Below are 18157 nucleotides of genomic sequence, written 5' to 3' on the forward strand. Positions count from 1 at the left end.
AGGGTTTCTAGAAAGGGGCAACGAAATATCCATACGCGTTCAAACTCACCTCGATAAGACACGAAAAACCGATAATAACCGATCTCATGTACCAGAGAATTGAATTATGTTGCTCAGAGGTTTTTACACTTGCTTAGTGATAATCCTCTTCGAACAAATCTAAGTCTAATAAAAAAATGTCACCGTTTTTCCTCGCATCACCTAGTTCATAAAAATGATTGATTTTTAAATAAATATTATGTATATAAAAAAAAGTTGATTAAAAACTTTTTAAGTAATAATAAATCAAATTTTAGGTGTGTGTCAAATGACCGAATTAATTTCGAAAATTGTTTTCATTTAAGGTAATACTTATTTGAAAAATTATCAACTTTTTACGAAAAAACAATAATCACTCATTATTTTAAACAAAAAATCATTAACTATGCATTGATTATTTCCAGAAACTGAGCATGTTAAACAGAGGTAACCAAAACACATTAATGTAATCGGTGGAATTAGATTATATTATATACAAAATCAGAGACACGTTGAATTGAATTAAAACTGCATACAATATCTAGAGAATAAATGTTTCCTTTTGAGTGATACTCACAAATAAATTACATTTTATCAACTGAACTCAATGTCCTTATTGCCTATACTCCCATTATATGTAGAGTATATTATTATAGATTTCATTTATTGAATACCTTATTTTTTCATATTTCCCCATACGATGATCACAAACGCAACGCGAAAAAAAAGGGAAAGTTAGTGCGTGATAAACATAGGGAGTGAGATTCTCACGATGATAAACCTTCATTAATAGAGATTCCTTGGGTACTGGATATATGGGTTATATAAACCGCAGGAATGCAATCTAGCGTATCAATATCGCCTCCGCTGATCGATAGATTCATGTTGCGTGATCTTTGACATTTACACTCAGGTATATGACGCATGGCTCTGGGAATAGAAACACTCATCAAAGGAGAAATGCGCTTAATCGTATATTTAATTATTACGAATGCATTACTCAGTTATTAACTCTCGCATCCATGAGACACTAGTCGAATGACTTTTTCCATTTAACGTGAACGAACGACGGAAAAGATTTCTGGACGGATGAATAAAATGAAGGATTCAGTGATTCAGCCTATGACGAAATTCAACAGAAACCATCGAAGAACTTGTAATACATCTGAGTTTTATTTCCTCAGTGGTAATTGCTTCAATAGATAAGTATCCCCATCACAAGATGAAAATTCACTGTTGGCGTTTCCCAATGCAGAGGGAATATTTCTCAATGTTTTACTCTACCCAGAGAAAATTCGAAAAAGAATGATTTGCACTCAGTGCATGTTATTTTTTTCAGCATCTGAAAAATTTGATGATCAGAGTCCCTTAAAAAATGTTTATAACATTAGTTGCATTATTTTATCACCCCTATGTCGCCTGATTATCCTTAACCAGAATTATTGAATTATAAAACACAAGTTTGAGGTTTAAAGATGAATTTACTCGGCAGGTCTTTACTCTTTAGTTACTTCGTCACGACTAACTAACTCGACTAACTTATCCCGAAAACTGACCTCAGACCCATTGTACCGGAAGGAACAACATGTGTCATTGTACTAAAGAAAAGCTCTAAACCCCATAAGTGGGGGTGAAAGCAACACAGGGTCAAAGTCTCTAAACATAAACTCCGGAGCAAATAATCCCTAGGTATTATATAACTTTTGTAGTATTACTTTAATGAATCACTCATGAAGTTAGGATATCATATTTAATTAGCAGAATATAATACACACGAATGTCAAAGGACGTGTGACAATAATCAACAGAGGACCCAAGCCAATGTATTATCTATCTAAAAATGAATTCTAGAGAAAAATCTGTAGTTATACCTTTTATCGAATTTTAAATATTTAGAAGTCTAATTTAATAGGCCCAATATGATACAAAAATAAGAAAAGTTTCGAAATCACGCGACAAGAGTCTACGGAAATATGTAACATTGCAGGATGATTACATAGGAGTGTGTGCGGTTGGCCCAGTTCGTAGGTGAAGGCTTGAATGCCTAATTGTCCTGTGACTCTGTCCATGCACCGTGTGAGGTACTTGTTTTGGTCTTGAAGTTACTAGGGGGTGTCAAGCCCTCGTCTCTTACTGTCATGCCTCGATTTTCCCTTGTCTCAACGCAAAATTTCCCCACTTTAAATCGGAGGTGTAGAGTTGAGTGATAAAAAAGGCTTGATTGTTCTCAGCTGCGTCTTACTAGTTCTGATCAATACTGTCAGATATTTAATATTCTCTTAACAAAAGATTTATTGCTATCGAGTGATTTTGTCTCATATATACAATAAATCGTCAATGGGATTCGTATGGGGAATAAAAATTCCAGGATGAAGTAATAGTGGGAACATTTTAAATACCAAGACGGACGGAGACCACGGTATATCTCCCCGATAAGAGCGGCATCGCGTTTCCTAAGAGTCATCGTGGTGTTTGTGATCAAACAGCCCAGTGTGGTATGTAATCACGAAGCACGAATGATTCACATCCTCCAGACAAGATCCGAAGCATACATACATGCACGTTGTATTGTGCGTTTGGAATATATATAGAATACGATTAAATTCTCCAGCACTGAGTTCGTATGAGTCAGTAATGGAGGAAGAAAAAGAGGATGAAATCATTTTCACAATAAATTTCAAGATGTTCGTCGTAAATATTGGCATTTTTTTTTTCTATCCGCTTTAATCATTGGGTGAAGGCCGAAAAAAATTATTGACACAAATAGAATGGAGTAGCACTATGAGTAACACGTAAAATGACTGGCTCGTGGTACGTTGGCAATTTACTATTGGCGTATTGAAGAGTCACGAGCAATTAGGCACACAGCGGACACTGATTCACACGACTCGGGGATATCGTAGAGTATAAATTCACATTCAAATTCTCTCTCTTGGTGTTATAGTCTCGTCATCTTGACTCGCAACGTCCAACGGCATTGGAGTTTCAATCAGGCAAACACTCGGGCGCGTCGTTCATCTGTCGGACATATATATTCGTCCCAATGCACCAGTTTACCATCGGGCGTTTATCGGCCCTATGTCGGAGCGAAAACCAATTTGCAAATAGGTCCCATACAGTTGAGGGGTGAGTATCGTATGCAGTGCAATGGGAGAATCGCAGGCCACTCGCTACGTCGAATCAGATCTAAACCATTTACACAATTCCCTGTCTCTTCTCATCCCTCTCCAATGTTTGCCTCTATTCTATCAATGGAATGAGTCGAGGCATCTCCTCTCTACGATCGCCTAATTATTCGTGAGATTTACTCGCCTCCGGTTATCGCTGTGAGCGCAATAGCTTTGACTCATTTTGATTACCACCAACCGCCACAATTCACTATGGACAAACGACAAATTTACCAAAATTGTGCTGAGGAATTGTTAAAATGAAAATTAGATAACCTGTCTACCTCTCATGGAAATAAATATTCAATGAAAATTACGTAACTTTAATTCGCTTACCGATTATGGAGGTAACTGAGCAAAGTTTACAGGAATGGTACGGAATTTTTTTGGCGCTTTTCCTAATTATCAGAAATTCTCTTAGTCGTTCCTGTATAATGATAACTCTTTTGTATATAGTTGTGTTTAAATGTATAGCATAAATATAACAGCGAAACACATGTATAAGTCAATCTTGAAGCAGTCAACAAAGAACTAACCAAGAAGTTGAAAGAGCCTAACGGTCTGATGTATCAGAGTCAAGCTTTGAACTGAGGCTTGAACAAGGAGTTGTTGGTCTCGTTCAGCCCTTGGTTTACACTTGATCGTCGAGTTTGATCGTTAAGCTCCTTTTGCTGCAAGTTCACTTATTTATTTAGACATTCGAACTTTGACTGATGAGCCTGGTGTTGAATCTTCCATTCACTCGACCGTCAGGTTCTACTATTACGTTTAACCGTTAGAATGATTCAAGCCCTTGGTTAGCCCTTTTTGGATTGTCTCAGGCTGGATTGTTATCCTGACCTTTTTATTTTTCATCTTCTTATCCTTAACCCTTTAAGGTTGTTGTCGGGTAGAATTTTTTTTCGACAGTTTTCGTTAAAAATTTTATGGTGAATAGTTTGAAAAATTAGCAACAAAATGAGCCTTTTCCGTTTGCAATTGACCGTTTTGAACTTGAGATATAAATTTTTGAAATTCGAGTGATTTAACACGTGTTTAAATGGAGTTTTGCCGATTAGAATTTTTTAAAAGTCAACGGCTCGACAGTTTCAGAAATAAAAAAAAAACGTGGAATATACATCGTGGGAGGAAATACAGAAAAAAAAATCAAATCGATTGACCGTTTGGTTTACGGAATATAATTATCGGAAATTCATAAATTCATATAATTGAAAATAGTTAATATGGAAAATATATAGTTATGCTTTAGCTATCCATGCACAATGCAATTAATCAAGTGAGACTATATACCGCTAAAAGATTGTGTTCTAAACTGGCCCGTTTTACAGCGGATAAACTTTTTACAGAGTCTGTCGCGCGACAACAACCTTAAGCAGACAAATTTTTTTTCTTCTCAGGAAGACCTGTAAAAACGATAGTTACATTATAGGGTTAAACTTGACCCGTATGCTTCACTCTTAATTTTCATTGATATGTTCTACCCGTATGTTCGAATACTATTTCGACAGATTTTACCGACATCCGTTTACCCTTAGGATTTAATCTATACTTTACCATCCGAATTCACGTTCAGTGTCCAACCGAAGTTCTGCTTCAATCAGTCGTTTAGTACCCGAACTTCAATTGAGGCTTCATTCTATTGATAACTCCATCATAACTCATACTATACAGCAAGACATTCAGGCAAAACGGAATGGAAAACTGAAATTGGGATTTTTAGTAAGTTGTAATTTCATTTTTTGTGAAAACTGCCATGACTCAAAGGGAAATGATCGAAATTCAGTAAATAAAATTGGATTTTATAGATCTCATTCAGACCTATCTCTACGAATTGAGCTCGATATCACAATAGTTTAGTGTAAAATGTCGACATTATTGTCTAATTAATGGTAGAAATAGAAAAAAGATGATTCCTCTCTGAAAATCAAACCGAAACGGAGTTAATATCACTTATATCACTGAAGAGCTGTAAGGAACCCTCAAAATGATGTATAAATATTCTGGTTCTTGTTTTGGCAGTACCGAAAAATTAAAACGAAACTGAATGTTGAGTGAAAACAGGAAAAAATACATTTTTGTTAGAAAATGCTCATGAATCAATAAAAGTTCATGTAGAACTCATTGAGAGTTTGAAATTGGTATATAAAATACCTCCACTGGTTAAATCAGCAGGCACAACAATGGGTAAAGATTATTAATTTTTAGGACATGTGATATTACCTTTGGGATGGGAAAACCCCCAATAACGCCACGAAAAGAGTAATCCAATATGATCAAACATTTTATACCATTTTGAACAGTAGAAAGTTCAAAATAATCTATATATATTCCCATTTACTTCAATTGGAATTATCAAAAATTCCAGCCCAACTTAAAATTAAGAAAAAACATGAAAATCCGCTATTTTCGTTACAACTCCCATAACTTCATAAAAATGATCGAAATAAAATGCCTCTAATTTTATTTTTAAGCTTCTCTAATACACTACCGACTGAATATTATATACAGTTGTAGAAAAGTTAGTTGTAAAAAAAAGAGTGAATTCCCCCATTCATATTTCTAAAAACTGTAAGTTTCCACAACGCGACACCCGAGTTTCCACATATGAAGAAGCTTAATGTTCCATCACCTTTATTTAATGAAAAATTTCAAACGTCATTTTGAAGATCTCCTCCTCCTCCTTCAAACTGATCCATATTATATCCCCATTGTTCAAGTTCAGTGCAGCGATAAATGGTCAAACATTTTATAGTCCGACATCACGTTAAAACTTGAAACAATCTTGAATAATTCTTGAGAAAAGCTACTAAATTGCCTTTTTCATATGCCATTTTCAAGAGCATAAAATAACTTTCACAATTAAATTTCAACATTCTTATTTATGTCAATTAGGAGCATTGATTAAACCAACCAGGTTTGAATTTTGAAAGAATCATGAAAATCCCATTTTATTCTTGAAATTCCCATAACTCAACCAAAAATTACGAGTAATAAATGAATCAGATCTCATTTTAAAGAAAAATTAATATTCTTTAAAATAAGTATAAAATATATACCCCTCATGGATCAGAGAGAAGGAGAGAGAAAAGATATCTCTAATAGCAAAGAAAAGGGCTCGGTCACGAACATTTACTTGCGAACTCTTCATAAATAAAAAAAAAATCTAAAAGCAGTCCGTATTATATGTCTGTTGTAAATATTTCCCGATGGGGTTGAAAATCACAACCATGAGTTACTTTAGAAAAAATCACTTTTATTATGCATTTTCAATAGAATTTATCCTATTGAAATTTTTGGGAAAATGTCTTTTCTTTCTATTTTAAAAAATGTCAGCCATAAATTATTATTAGAGAGACTTACATGGATATCCACGCTTAGTAAGAATGACTAAGGTCAAGGACGCATTACTATGTTGTAGTAATGATTTCTATATGCTGTAGTAACGGCTACCATAGGGCATTGTAAAACTTTTAATAGTAATGAACTTGTACCGATATGATGAAAATACCATTTCATGTGGTAACGTCTACTATGGTATATGGTGAAGGAATATAGTTAGCTGGTAAAATAATTGGTGCATGTGAAAAATTATTATACATGGTTAACATGGTTTAGGCTTATATGACATAGAATAAACGATAAAAAATACATTTAAAAATGAGAAAAATGGTCGGACAACCGAGAGATAGAAAATAACTATTTCTGAAATACTGTGTTGCATGAACTTGAGTATAACAAATTAAACAATTTCATTAAAATTGATAGAGGACCAGTTCCAAAAAATATGGGCAGCTTTACCACGTGTTTAGTAGTTGCTGCGATATCGAGTATAGTGAACGGTATGATGTGCGGATAGTAGCATTGACGATATCTAGAACGGTAAAGCATAATAATTTGTCATGATTGCTGTAGCGAATAGTTATCTATAGTCGCATGGGATTAGGCACTATAGAGCAATCTAATTTCTACTACTGGTTAAAACTACTACGAAGGTCAGGCTGAAAAATAATTTACCATATTCTTATGATAGAATTTCCTGTATCATAGTAAGCTCTACCATTCACTTTTCTCCGTGTACCAATCAAAGATTCTTGTAGAAACGGCCCTAATTATGATTTCTTTTCCTTCAGCATTCATGCCTTTCGTTTACCACTAGCAACTCTAATAAATTTCTGTTACCCCATTTTCACACCTAAATTAACTATTAAACCAAACGTAAACAAAATATAGAGAGCCAAGTACCAAGCAAACTGAATAAATAATAACAACATTTTAATGAAGCAAATTCCCACGATATGAGATATAAAGCGCGCGTGTGTTCTATCATTATCCCGTCGATGAATGAGAGCTCATCGAGCGGAAAAATGAGTGAAGAAAATATCTGAGCAGTCTCGTAACGCCTTAAATTAATATTCAGAGTGATGGAGATAAGTAATACGACGGTGTGTGCATTGTAACACTTGAAATGCAACTCGTTCTAATGATATTCCAGGGATATGGCGAGTTGTTAGGTGATCAGTCGAGCGAATATCCATAATTGCTAATAGAGTGAGGGCACGATGGTGAGGGTATGGCATTGGCGTTGCACACCTCTGTTGTTGATGCCCCACGTACAATTGCTGGATCTCGCAGTTATATGAATGAGTCATATCAGATAATGATCAAGTTCTACCGATGGCTGAAGTACAGAGGGATATGCCACAGTTGCACCAAAAGTTATATAGGCCCAAATATCCTCTCTCACTCAATCCAAGAGGGCACTGTGGGATAGGCTGACACCCGCTGGAAATTAGAGATAACGACGTGTCGTCCCTCACCCTCCATTTGCCAGAGGCGTCTCCTCGTCCTCATCCAGCTCAGGAAGTATGCACCTAACTGTATAACCTATCTAACAATCTCCTGGGTTACTTTTCGCCACACCGGATACCATCGTTCACCAATTCACTCTCCGCAAGTCAATTAAACTTTCGCTAATTCTCATTTGGAGGATAAAAATTCGGAGGGATTCACTTGTCCGAAAATCCCCTTTCAAATCTTTTCAACGTAAGAGATTTGTTTATTTCTTGATCGTTGGAACAAACGGATTCGGTTGGAGTTATTTTTAAAATACACAGAAAATATTTCCATTTAAGGAGAAATTATCTTTAAACATGTGGGATTACGCGATGCCTCAAAAATGGTTTCATTTCTATTTTCCCTCATTTCCTATATTTAAGCAAACAAATAAATAAAGTAAGTGCTTGATAATTACTTGATTAATAGGCTGTCAATTGGGGTTCTTCAAAAATAAAAAAACGTGACAAGAATGCAACACGATCGCTAATAATAATGTATGTCATCAAATGGGTTTGAAATTCTAATTAACTGTACTTCACGGATGATTTTATACTAAATTATTTTTGTGAGACCATCAATTTGACATTCAATCTGATAATATTTAAATGATTATGAAATAGTACCACATTTCAGTTACCAATAAGACAACGAAGACGTTTCTTCCTATTAAATATTTTTTTTGCAAGGTTTCCGGTAAATGACCGGTGATAGAAAATGACCGTAACAAAAATTTGAAGAGGCAATCATAACATTTAGGATTAGGGTCCTCGCTGGGGTTCGCTGGTTAAAGATGTGTTGCAGATGTGTTATGGCCAGAAAACCCTTTTTTTTGCATTGATTCCATTTGTTATTGTAAAGTTGTGAATGAGTAAGACGTGAGTTTTGAGTGAATGAAGGGATTTGGGACTCCCCAAATATTTCCAACATTTAGATTTATGTCCCTTTTCTGGTCAGCCACTCGAATTGATTGAGTCCTTTTGAACTCCCGTCAATCTATGACGTAACAATCACTGATGAAAATTCCAATCAAATGTAAATGGATGATTCATAATCAACTAATCACGTTCCTCTAGTATATTGTAGTTCATGGCTCGAGTTGAAACTATTTGCTGACGTGTAAGCGTCATTCATATTGAACATTCAATTTATCGACAGTAGCCATTTATCAGCAACAATTGATGTGAAAGGACGAAAGTTCATCCGTATCATCAATAACATTGATGGGATGATTACTGGTATGAAATGCAAGGAGAAAGTCGTTTTCAAATCATAGGGCCTCATTTCCCCTGTTGTACGCACAAGTTTTCGTTTGATATCGCATTAGTTTTAATCCATTTCATCCCTTCATTAATTTTTTAATGAATCATGAATCATGATTTCGTGATGAATAACAATTAGCATCACATATTAAAGCAAATAAAATCGGTTATAATATACGTTGATTTATCCACGAGTGCATGAGAGGGATAATTAAATATTAGCTTCCCGCTAGGAATTTAACTTTCATCCGGAGCTTGAATGTGGTACTGAGTGATTAAATAGTGATGCGAGTGTGCACATATTTAATTATGGGTGTTGGAACTGATTATTTCTACATTCGAATGGAGGCTTTTTTTTTATAAAGATAGAAGTGAAAGAAAAAAGTGAGAAGTTATTGAACCGATCCTTTAATCAGATCAGATAAGAGTGGACAAATGGATCTTCAGGATTTTTTTTCTCGAACTATTACGTCAGAGTTTCCAAGGCGACATGCCATTTTCTGAACAATTATGGAACCGAACAGAAATTCTGTAAATATAATACACTGTTATAATTATTTAAAATTCATTTCATTTTGTGGGTGTTAAAAATTCCAACCTTTATTATAATTTAGATAACTTGATTATTGATTAGATAATTGGTTGATAGTGTATGTATGCACTGGAAAATATTGAATTAATGTCCACTTTATGTATATTAATTAAATGATACCCCAAAAAACTATTCAACCATAAACATTCCCTCTCACGATTATTAAAAAGTACTTTTTTTCACTCGTCTCATAAACGGAGATAAATATGGAAATGACAAAGAAAACGTTCATACCGATATCAAAATTTTTCCAGGAAAATCATATAAAAAAAGCTGTAAAATATTCCCTTAATCACATATTCCACTGGAAAATTATGCAAAAGTCAGGTAATTTTCATTAAACATTTCTTATCGCGTAATATACTATTTACTCAATGAATTTTGTTCGATGGTGAATTTCGTAGCTGCGGTCAATTTTCCCTGAATTTTCTGAACGGAGTAACGAGTCTGGTAAATAGCATCAGAAGCAGTGCAATCCGTCGGTCCGCACGAGTTATACGTCCTTGCGAACGATAATCACAGTAGAAAACCGCTCGGCAGCGAAACAGTTATGCAAGTGCGCCAGCTTGGCTGCTTGGCACGATCCGATGAGAATGAGGGGAACACCGAGGAGAGGATCGACGATTTCCGACCTACATCTCGGGAATAATTGTACCGGACGTTGCCGGCAATGTGAATAATCGACTTTATGTTGCTGATTTATTCACAATAATTTGCAAAAATAAAAATTCCAATTGAACAGAGAAATAATAAATAGCGATAAATTTCAATTGACATTTCGCGGGTATATTTCATCGCTCTAATGTCTCCATTTTTCTTTTTCATCTCATGAAAAATGTGGATGGATTACCTAACGCATGACAACTCATGGTCGTCGCTCATTGAGGCAGGCATTCATGTGCCACGTACGTTTTCACAAACATAACCCACCATTTTGCCTTGCGCGCTTTACATGATGCGTGACAGTATATGCCGATCAACATGTGCAGGTATTTACGCAGCAGTTGGTTCAGTACTGTCGATTGTTCCTTCAGTTGCCGAGTGGAACATGTCTGATGCATTGTGTCGAAATTCTTCCTTTTTGTGATTTATTCCTGTCAAGGAAAAATACTTCCTTCAAATTTGTTAATTTAATAAATTATTCTCATTGTTCTCATTATTCTCATTATTCTCATTATTTTCATTATTCTCATCAATTGTCCACTCCTCAGAAGCACCCAATAGAATATCAATATCAATACAATTATTGTCATGCACCGAGATAATCCTTTCTAAAATTTCTATTGAATCTTTCTCTCTGTGTGAAAAATCCGGAATATTTCATAAACTCCACCTGATCACGATGCGGTCTCTGATTGTTGCTGTAAATTGATAACAACCCCCTAGTATTCCACAATCCCCCCTAAAAACTGTTTAAAACAAGTAATATAGGCGCTTGAGTTGTTTTTTGGGCGAGTCGAAGCGAAATTGACGAGGCAACTTTTCCTAATTCAAAAAAATGTATTTTTTTGGTGAAGCGTTTTTAATCAGGACCACTATGCTAATTGGTGGAACGTCGTAACTGGAGTATACGACGATGTAGAATAGGGCCGGGGGGTTCCAGTTGGCTTTAAAAAAGGGGTTAGGGGGTGGTAAAAGAGGGAAGGAGGTGAAGAGGGCAAAAGCGCTCTCGGTGTTTCCGGCACTTGGCTATCGATCCTTGGCTCTTTCCCTTTCCCTCTTCTTGAACGATATATCTCGACGTTGGTGAGTGCGCGGCACAGGATACCCCGGATTTCGAGTGGCGCAACCCGAGGTTGCTTTATCGTCCTAAAGCTAACGTTTATTATTACGCGGATTCGCGTCCGGGGAACACAATGAACAAAAAAATAAGGGGTTGGGGGTAGAGGGAAAAGAAAATCCGGAGAAACATTGAAGAGGAGAAGCGTAAAAACAAATGGAGGGAGATAACACGCGTGAGACAGCCCGACGATCGGTGGAGCTTACTTCCGCGTGGGGCCGTTGGGCTTTTCGAAAAAGCTCGCTATTTTTTACTTGAAGTAGATTAAAAAACGCGCCAAAAATCTATGGGCTGTGACCAAAAGGAAATGTCAACCCGATGAGAATCTCGGGGGCTCAGCTCGAGACGAGGATTCTGAACTCATTGATTTCTCTGACCATTTATTTGAGACTTATCGAACAACACCAGAGATATCACTAGTTGATGATCTTCACTTGACTGATTGCAACTATAAAATAGTAACGAATCTTCAAATGGCCAATTGACACACCACACTCCATCGGTATACATTCTTTTCTTTTCCGTCGAACCTTTCCCCTGAAGTTAGCATCTCCCTTCTGTTTGGCATCCATTCTTTTCTCCAAAGCTTGACAGCTTCTTATAATTATATTACGTTTCATTATTAATTAAAATTTTTCCCCTTTTAATAAAATTCACATCGATAACTCGACTTCGGGTAAAGTCTCACCCTTCGATTCCAAAGGTTTGATGAACTTCGATTGATTTAAAATAAATTTGAAATAACTGGTGTAGAGACGATCAATCAACCTTAGAAAAAGCTATGATCATGATTAAAAAAAGGGTTCTTGTCATGAGGTAGCATTTTTGGGGAAGTAATTGCATTGGCAACAATTAACATTGTCATGAATAATGTAAAGGAGATATCCGGAGAAAATACAATGAAGAAATCAAGCTCAGAGTCAGAATGAGATGACAGGCAAGGCGCAATACACCAATATAATCATCGAATGGCATGCAAGCGATGTAACGTCAAATGAATGGGGAATGAAGTGGCTCACGAATTGGTTAGACAGAGCGATGAAGAATCGTTTTGGAATACTATTCGTGGATCGCGTGCAACGATCAACACACGGTTTACAAACCGCTTTCAATAAAACCTCGCGCGGTCCTCTAGTCCAATTTGGCCGAGTCAAATGAAAGCAGGAGAGGGACATACAGGAGCAACGAAAGCCAGGGCCAGGGTCATCGTTACCGACTCTTCCATATATTCCAACCAACGATTGAATAGAGCCCTCGCACAAATTCCCACCTTCAGCATTAACCGCCACCGGTTTCAAACCGGGCACAAACGATAATTGCTATGATTCATGCAACTATGCAGACCGTTTCCGATGCATTTATATGCGTCGCAAATAATAGCGTACCTACCGCTCAGTCCGCTCAGTCCGCTCCTTCCAACCCAATGTTATAATAATCGCATTCTCTTTTGGTTATACGGCATTAATTTTTTACGAGACAAATGCCACATGAAGAAGAAGATGATGATAATGAGGTGGTCCTGTGGTTAAAGATTCCGAGGCTGTAGACATTTTATTCGCAATATTCGTAATACTCGGATGAGTGCATCTGGCAAATGTGAAAATTCCCTCGTTTTACCCCAGTTTTTTTTACCAGCGTTCATCGAGTCGTACGTTAACCTGGTATAACTTGCCGATTTTTTTGTTGAAAAATTTCTCCTACTCCGCTTTCCACCAGAAAAATTCTCGGCATTATATCCCACACGCTCGGAGACACTCGAATTTATTCGACAAACATGGAGTTAAGGGGTGGGAGTGGTTGAGGGGCTGTAGAGCAATCTGTAAAAATATGAAAAATAAAAAGTTGTGCCTCTCGTTTTTACCCGCGACGCGTCGCGACGCCTCGAGCCCACCCTCTCCCACCACCTTCTACCCCATCCCTCATCCGGCCTCCCTCTTCGCCGTCTTTGCCCTCCCCACGATTGCCAGGAGAAGCCAGGCGCACTCTGCATTTTTATTGGCGCATTACACCGCAGTCGATCCAAGAGGAAACCCAGAACCACGGGACTCTTCATACCCCCAAACTTCTCTCTCTATCATCCTCGAATAGTTTCCCTCCACCCCCTCCTCACCGCTACCCCTCTTCCCCTCTTCTGTGCTGCCTACATTTTGGCAATTAACTGCTACAAAATATAGTCAGCGGCTGTCGTGCAAGTAAATTTCATTAGCGACAAATTCATTTTCCATATCGATCTCGTTGCACCCAGCTTTGTAACGTAAACCTCCACTGTCCATTTAAAGCCCTTTTTTTTTCTAAGCTATCAAGATGGCAGCGTTAATGGATCTCTCTCCAGCCCCTACTCCATTTTTTATTATTAAAAATTCACCGCGAGGGGAATTCTTAATACATAGTTTTGTATATAGAGTTTGAATAATTTTAGCCTGGGGAAATACTGAAGATCTATTACTTAATGCAGTCATAAATTTTCGGAATTGTTAGGAGGAAAATTATGTGGGCAAGATTGAAATCATGTACTTAGTTACATCGCAAGGGTTTTAACATTTTCGGTTAGGAATTTGGTATCTGCATTCGTGTATTAATGGAAGTTGAGGTAATTCTATTTAATCTCAGGCTATTCTTCATTTTTGGTTTGAACGACAGGTTTATGATCCATCAAATTTTATGCTGCTACAACCAATGGCATTTTCTTTCATGTACCTTATAATCGTTTTGAATAGTAAATGAATAAAGATAGTGCGTGTGGTATTTTTACTTAAAAAACGGTGACACATTTGTCAAAAATCCGAATTGTGCATTCTGCATTTGTTCTAATCAATCATCACTACAGCAACGTGCACTAATTAGAAATCTACTCTTACTACTCTTACTCTCTTAAATGGTGAAATTAATTCGTCTCCTTCACAAAGAATTACGGAACTATATGTAATATTTATTCAATATTTCTCTCCATGCATTATGAAAATGTTTGAGTATGGATTGAGCCCTTTAATTACTATTAAGTAAAGATCGGTCAACGCTAATTGATATTTTAGTTCCTTCATACTAAAAATCATTAATATTTACTGAATATTTTTTTCCATGTGTATTTCATGTTGATCATCATCCATGAACAATGGTTAAACATTGATTGAGTGCTTTAATTAATACCAAATGAAGTTCGGGAAGGGCTGTTTAATAGTTGGATACTTCTGTCATCGGGAAAATAGGAGGTAAACGACATGAATCCCAGAAAAGCCGTTATATAATCAACGGAGGCCCATTTGATACATACACGCAGTTGATTATTGCAAACTCAACGCAATATCCATACGGACAAACCGGACATTTCGACGCGATAATTCGTTGATGGCAGACGGCGAGATAAAATTAAATCGGGCGCCGGTTTTATGACGAATGCGGGCGGCGCATTACTAGGGAAAATCCTGAGACCACCATAAGGATTCCCCGATCTCAATGACGATTCAGAGAATGACTCATTTCTTCTTTTCCATCTCATGTGGCCATTTTTTTTTCCCTCTGTTCATTCATTCCAATTCTATTTTCAGCTGTCAACAGATGGAAAAATAATACACGTCTTTCTTAAAATGACATTAACGAGCCATAAATACTTCGACTTACTGACTCCAGTGGCAAGGTCGAAAGGCCCGCGTTTTGCTCCTGAATAACTCTGGTTTATCCACAAACTTGTTCTGATGATGAGAAAACAGGCATCCTAGGCTTTCGGCTGAAATAGAACTCGATCCCAGGGATCTAGTCCGCAATTTATACCCTTAATCCGTGTTTTCATTACCTAGAACGCTTTAAGGAAAATCGTTTTCATTTTGAATTTATCTGACAAAGTCTAAATTAGATAAAAACAAAGACAGTTCTTCAAAGTAATTGATATTCACGAGGAAAAACATTACGTAAATGGATTCTCCTGTTTGCAAATGACTAGACGCAGAGAGAAAAAGTTTCTTGGTGTTTCAAAAAATTGATTAACGTTAGAAAAGAAGTATCGGGGTTCAAGGGTAATTAGACTATTAATCTTCCTGATCACATGTTATCGTTGGTATATTTTTTTTGTAAAAAATGTTGATAAGAAAAATTTTTATAGTAAAATTCATCCTAAAATTGAGTAATGATGTAATAGAAATAACAAATGATTGTAAGAGAAATAACAATTTTTATGGGAAACGGATCACAAATATATTGAAATTTTTACTATATTATTTATTGTGTATTAGGAAAGTTCGTCCATATTGGAGTACTAATTTGTTTCCTTGTGTAATACTTAAGTTATTTATTCTTCAAGGTGCAGTAACCATTCACGACTTCATTACTTTCTTTCTTGTAATTTCACTCCTAATACTCTGGATTCACTGCTTATATCCTCTCACAGTTGACATTAGTTGTCCCCAGAAAATAGTCTTTAATTAAGTAATGAGAGTAAGAGATGAATAATGGATTCTTGGTGGCGAGAATGCTGTATAAAAAAATTGTAATTACGTGTATTGTCAGCGATTTATTTGCCGAGGGGTAATCATAAGCTTAAAAATAAATAAATCCTTTCTTAGAATCCTAATTGATATACAACGTTTCTTTAATTTCACGTGCCTAGAAACATTTAACAAATTTATGGACTCCAAATGCAGATGTACTTTGATATATAAATAATAAATTCGATGTATCAAGGAAAAATATATAATTGACATTTTTCTTCGAGGAAAAAATGTATTTCAAATAATTTTTCTAATAAACTACAATAGTTAAGAGTAATAACAATGAATTTATTACTTATTTATTAGTTTATTAATATGAAAACAGTACATTTTAATAGGAAAACCCATTGGAGTTAATTTTTCTATAGATGTTAATTTCTATTTGATGAATAAATAAGTACGATAGGGTTAAAAATAATTTGAATAAATTGAGTAAAGCTTGAAAGTTCTTCCATTGCTTGGCAAAATCGGCGTCAAAACTGACGATTTCAAATCCAGCACTGTCACAGTATCATGTTTTATTATCGATGGCGTCAAATTTATCATACCATTCATAACATCTTGATTAAATTTAATCATGTGTGCGACATCTAACGCGACCAAGCGAAACTGCATCCCCGAATTTATCAGTTAGGTAACCGTAAAGACAGTGCACTATTTAACCTAACGTCGTAGAACAGATAAATCTATAGCCTACAGAATGTTCTAAAGCTATACCGAAGTCAGGATAAGTATGTCCTTCGATTTTAGGGGTGAGAAGGTGGTGAAATTTTGGACAAAACTAAAGTTTTGTGGGGAAAAAGTTGCTACTTTGACCAAAATCCTGGGCTATCCTTAACGAAAAACTGGCCCTGAGTTTCTTGGCGATTCTTGAATCAGAGGGGGGAGGTAATTCGTACTGACGATCGACTACAACACCATCTCTTTTATGAGATAATACTAATTCTACATAGAGAGGCTCCAAAAACCAGGAACCGAGCTTCGACTCAACCCTAATGTTTTTTGGGTGAAACGTCGAAATCTTTGGTTGATCGTGGACTACAGTGCTGTCATTTTTGTAGGAAAATAGGATGAGTATAGGGATATTGAACTCAATTGCATAACAAAACATTTGTTTGTTGTCATTCAAAGAGTAATATCCGGATAACTTATTTGTGTTTTCGTTAGTTTTTGTTGTTGCATAATGGATGAGGATGCTAGGACAATATGGTGTGGTAATTTGAGCAGCAAGTGCAATGAGGAAATTCTTTATGAGTTGTTTTTACAGGTGAGCACTCATGTTTTTTTGCATAATAAGTTCATTTATATGATATATCAGGTTTATATGATATATCAGGTTTATATGATCACTAGGAACGTCAATGAACGTCCAAAAAGTAATCTCGATTTTTTTCCGGGCATGTATAGCTTCTGACATTCAAAATGATTCAATGAACCTAACCAAAAAATAAACATATTCACCTTAAAAACAACAGGGAAGAATAGAATTTTGATCGATTCTTTTAAACAATGATTTCGGAATTATCGAAAGGACTGGGCAAAATTTAATTCCTCAATTTCTTTTGTTAATTCCTAATTTTTCGTAGTTGTGTGAAATTTTATGAATAAAGGACGCCAACAGAAGAACCAAAGAATTTCCAAAGGAAGGGTAAACGGAATTGACCTGGTAAAACGGATCACGCCTCCCTGCTTCTCGCGAAAAATTAATTATTAGGCCCAACTCAATTGTCCCATTTTTTGTGTAAATAGGTATTCTAGAAATTTTGAGAAGCTTCTATATTAAATTTTGAGACATAAAAGGTTACATATGCGTCATTTCATTAATCATTTGCACGATATTGACCTTTAAATTGAAAAAAATAATATCCTTATGTTTCATCTAAAAGTGTACAAATGAAGGAAAATGAACACAGGCAGAAGTCTCCATTTCAGTTATTGGTAGAGATATCGAAGATTTTGTTTTTTCTTCTCAAAATATTTTCTATTCAAATTAAATAGAGAGAATTTATAAAGATGAAAAAAAA

At 35.9% G+C, this 18157-nt stretch overlaps 1 protein-coding gene across 2 annotated transcripts in view; it reads left to right on the forward strand.

Moving 5' to 3' along the window:
- Window positions 1-17145: 17145 nt before the first annotated feature.
- LOC105264537 (RNA-binding protein 7) overlaps window positions 17146-18157 on the forward strand; it is a 3312-nt gene continuing 2300 nt past the window's right edge. Inside the window, exon 1 of one of the 2 annotated variants that reach the window (XM_011301471.1) lies at window positions 17146-17400. In XM_011301471.1, coding sequence (XP_011299773.1) covers window positions 17317-17400 — 84 coding nt within the window. In that variant the 5' untranslated portion in view covers window positions 17146-17316. The remainder of the gene's footprint in view (window positions 17401-18157) is intronic. The other variant, XM_011301472.1, reaches the window with a different exon arrangement.

Source organism: Fopius arisanus, unplaced genomic scaffold (genome assembly GCF_000806365.1).
Source record: "Fopius arisanus strain USDA-PBARC FA_bdor unplaced genomic scaffold, ASM80636v1 scaffold00023, whole genome shotgun sequence".
Classification (NCBI taxonomy): domain Eukaryota; kingdom Metazoa; phylum Arthropoda; class Insecta; order Hymenoptera; family Braconidae; genus Fopius; species Fopius arisanus.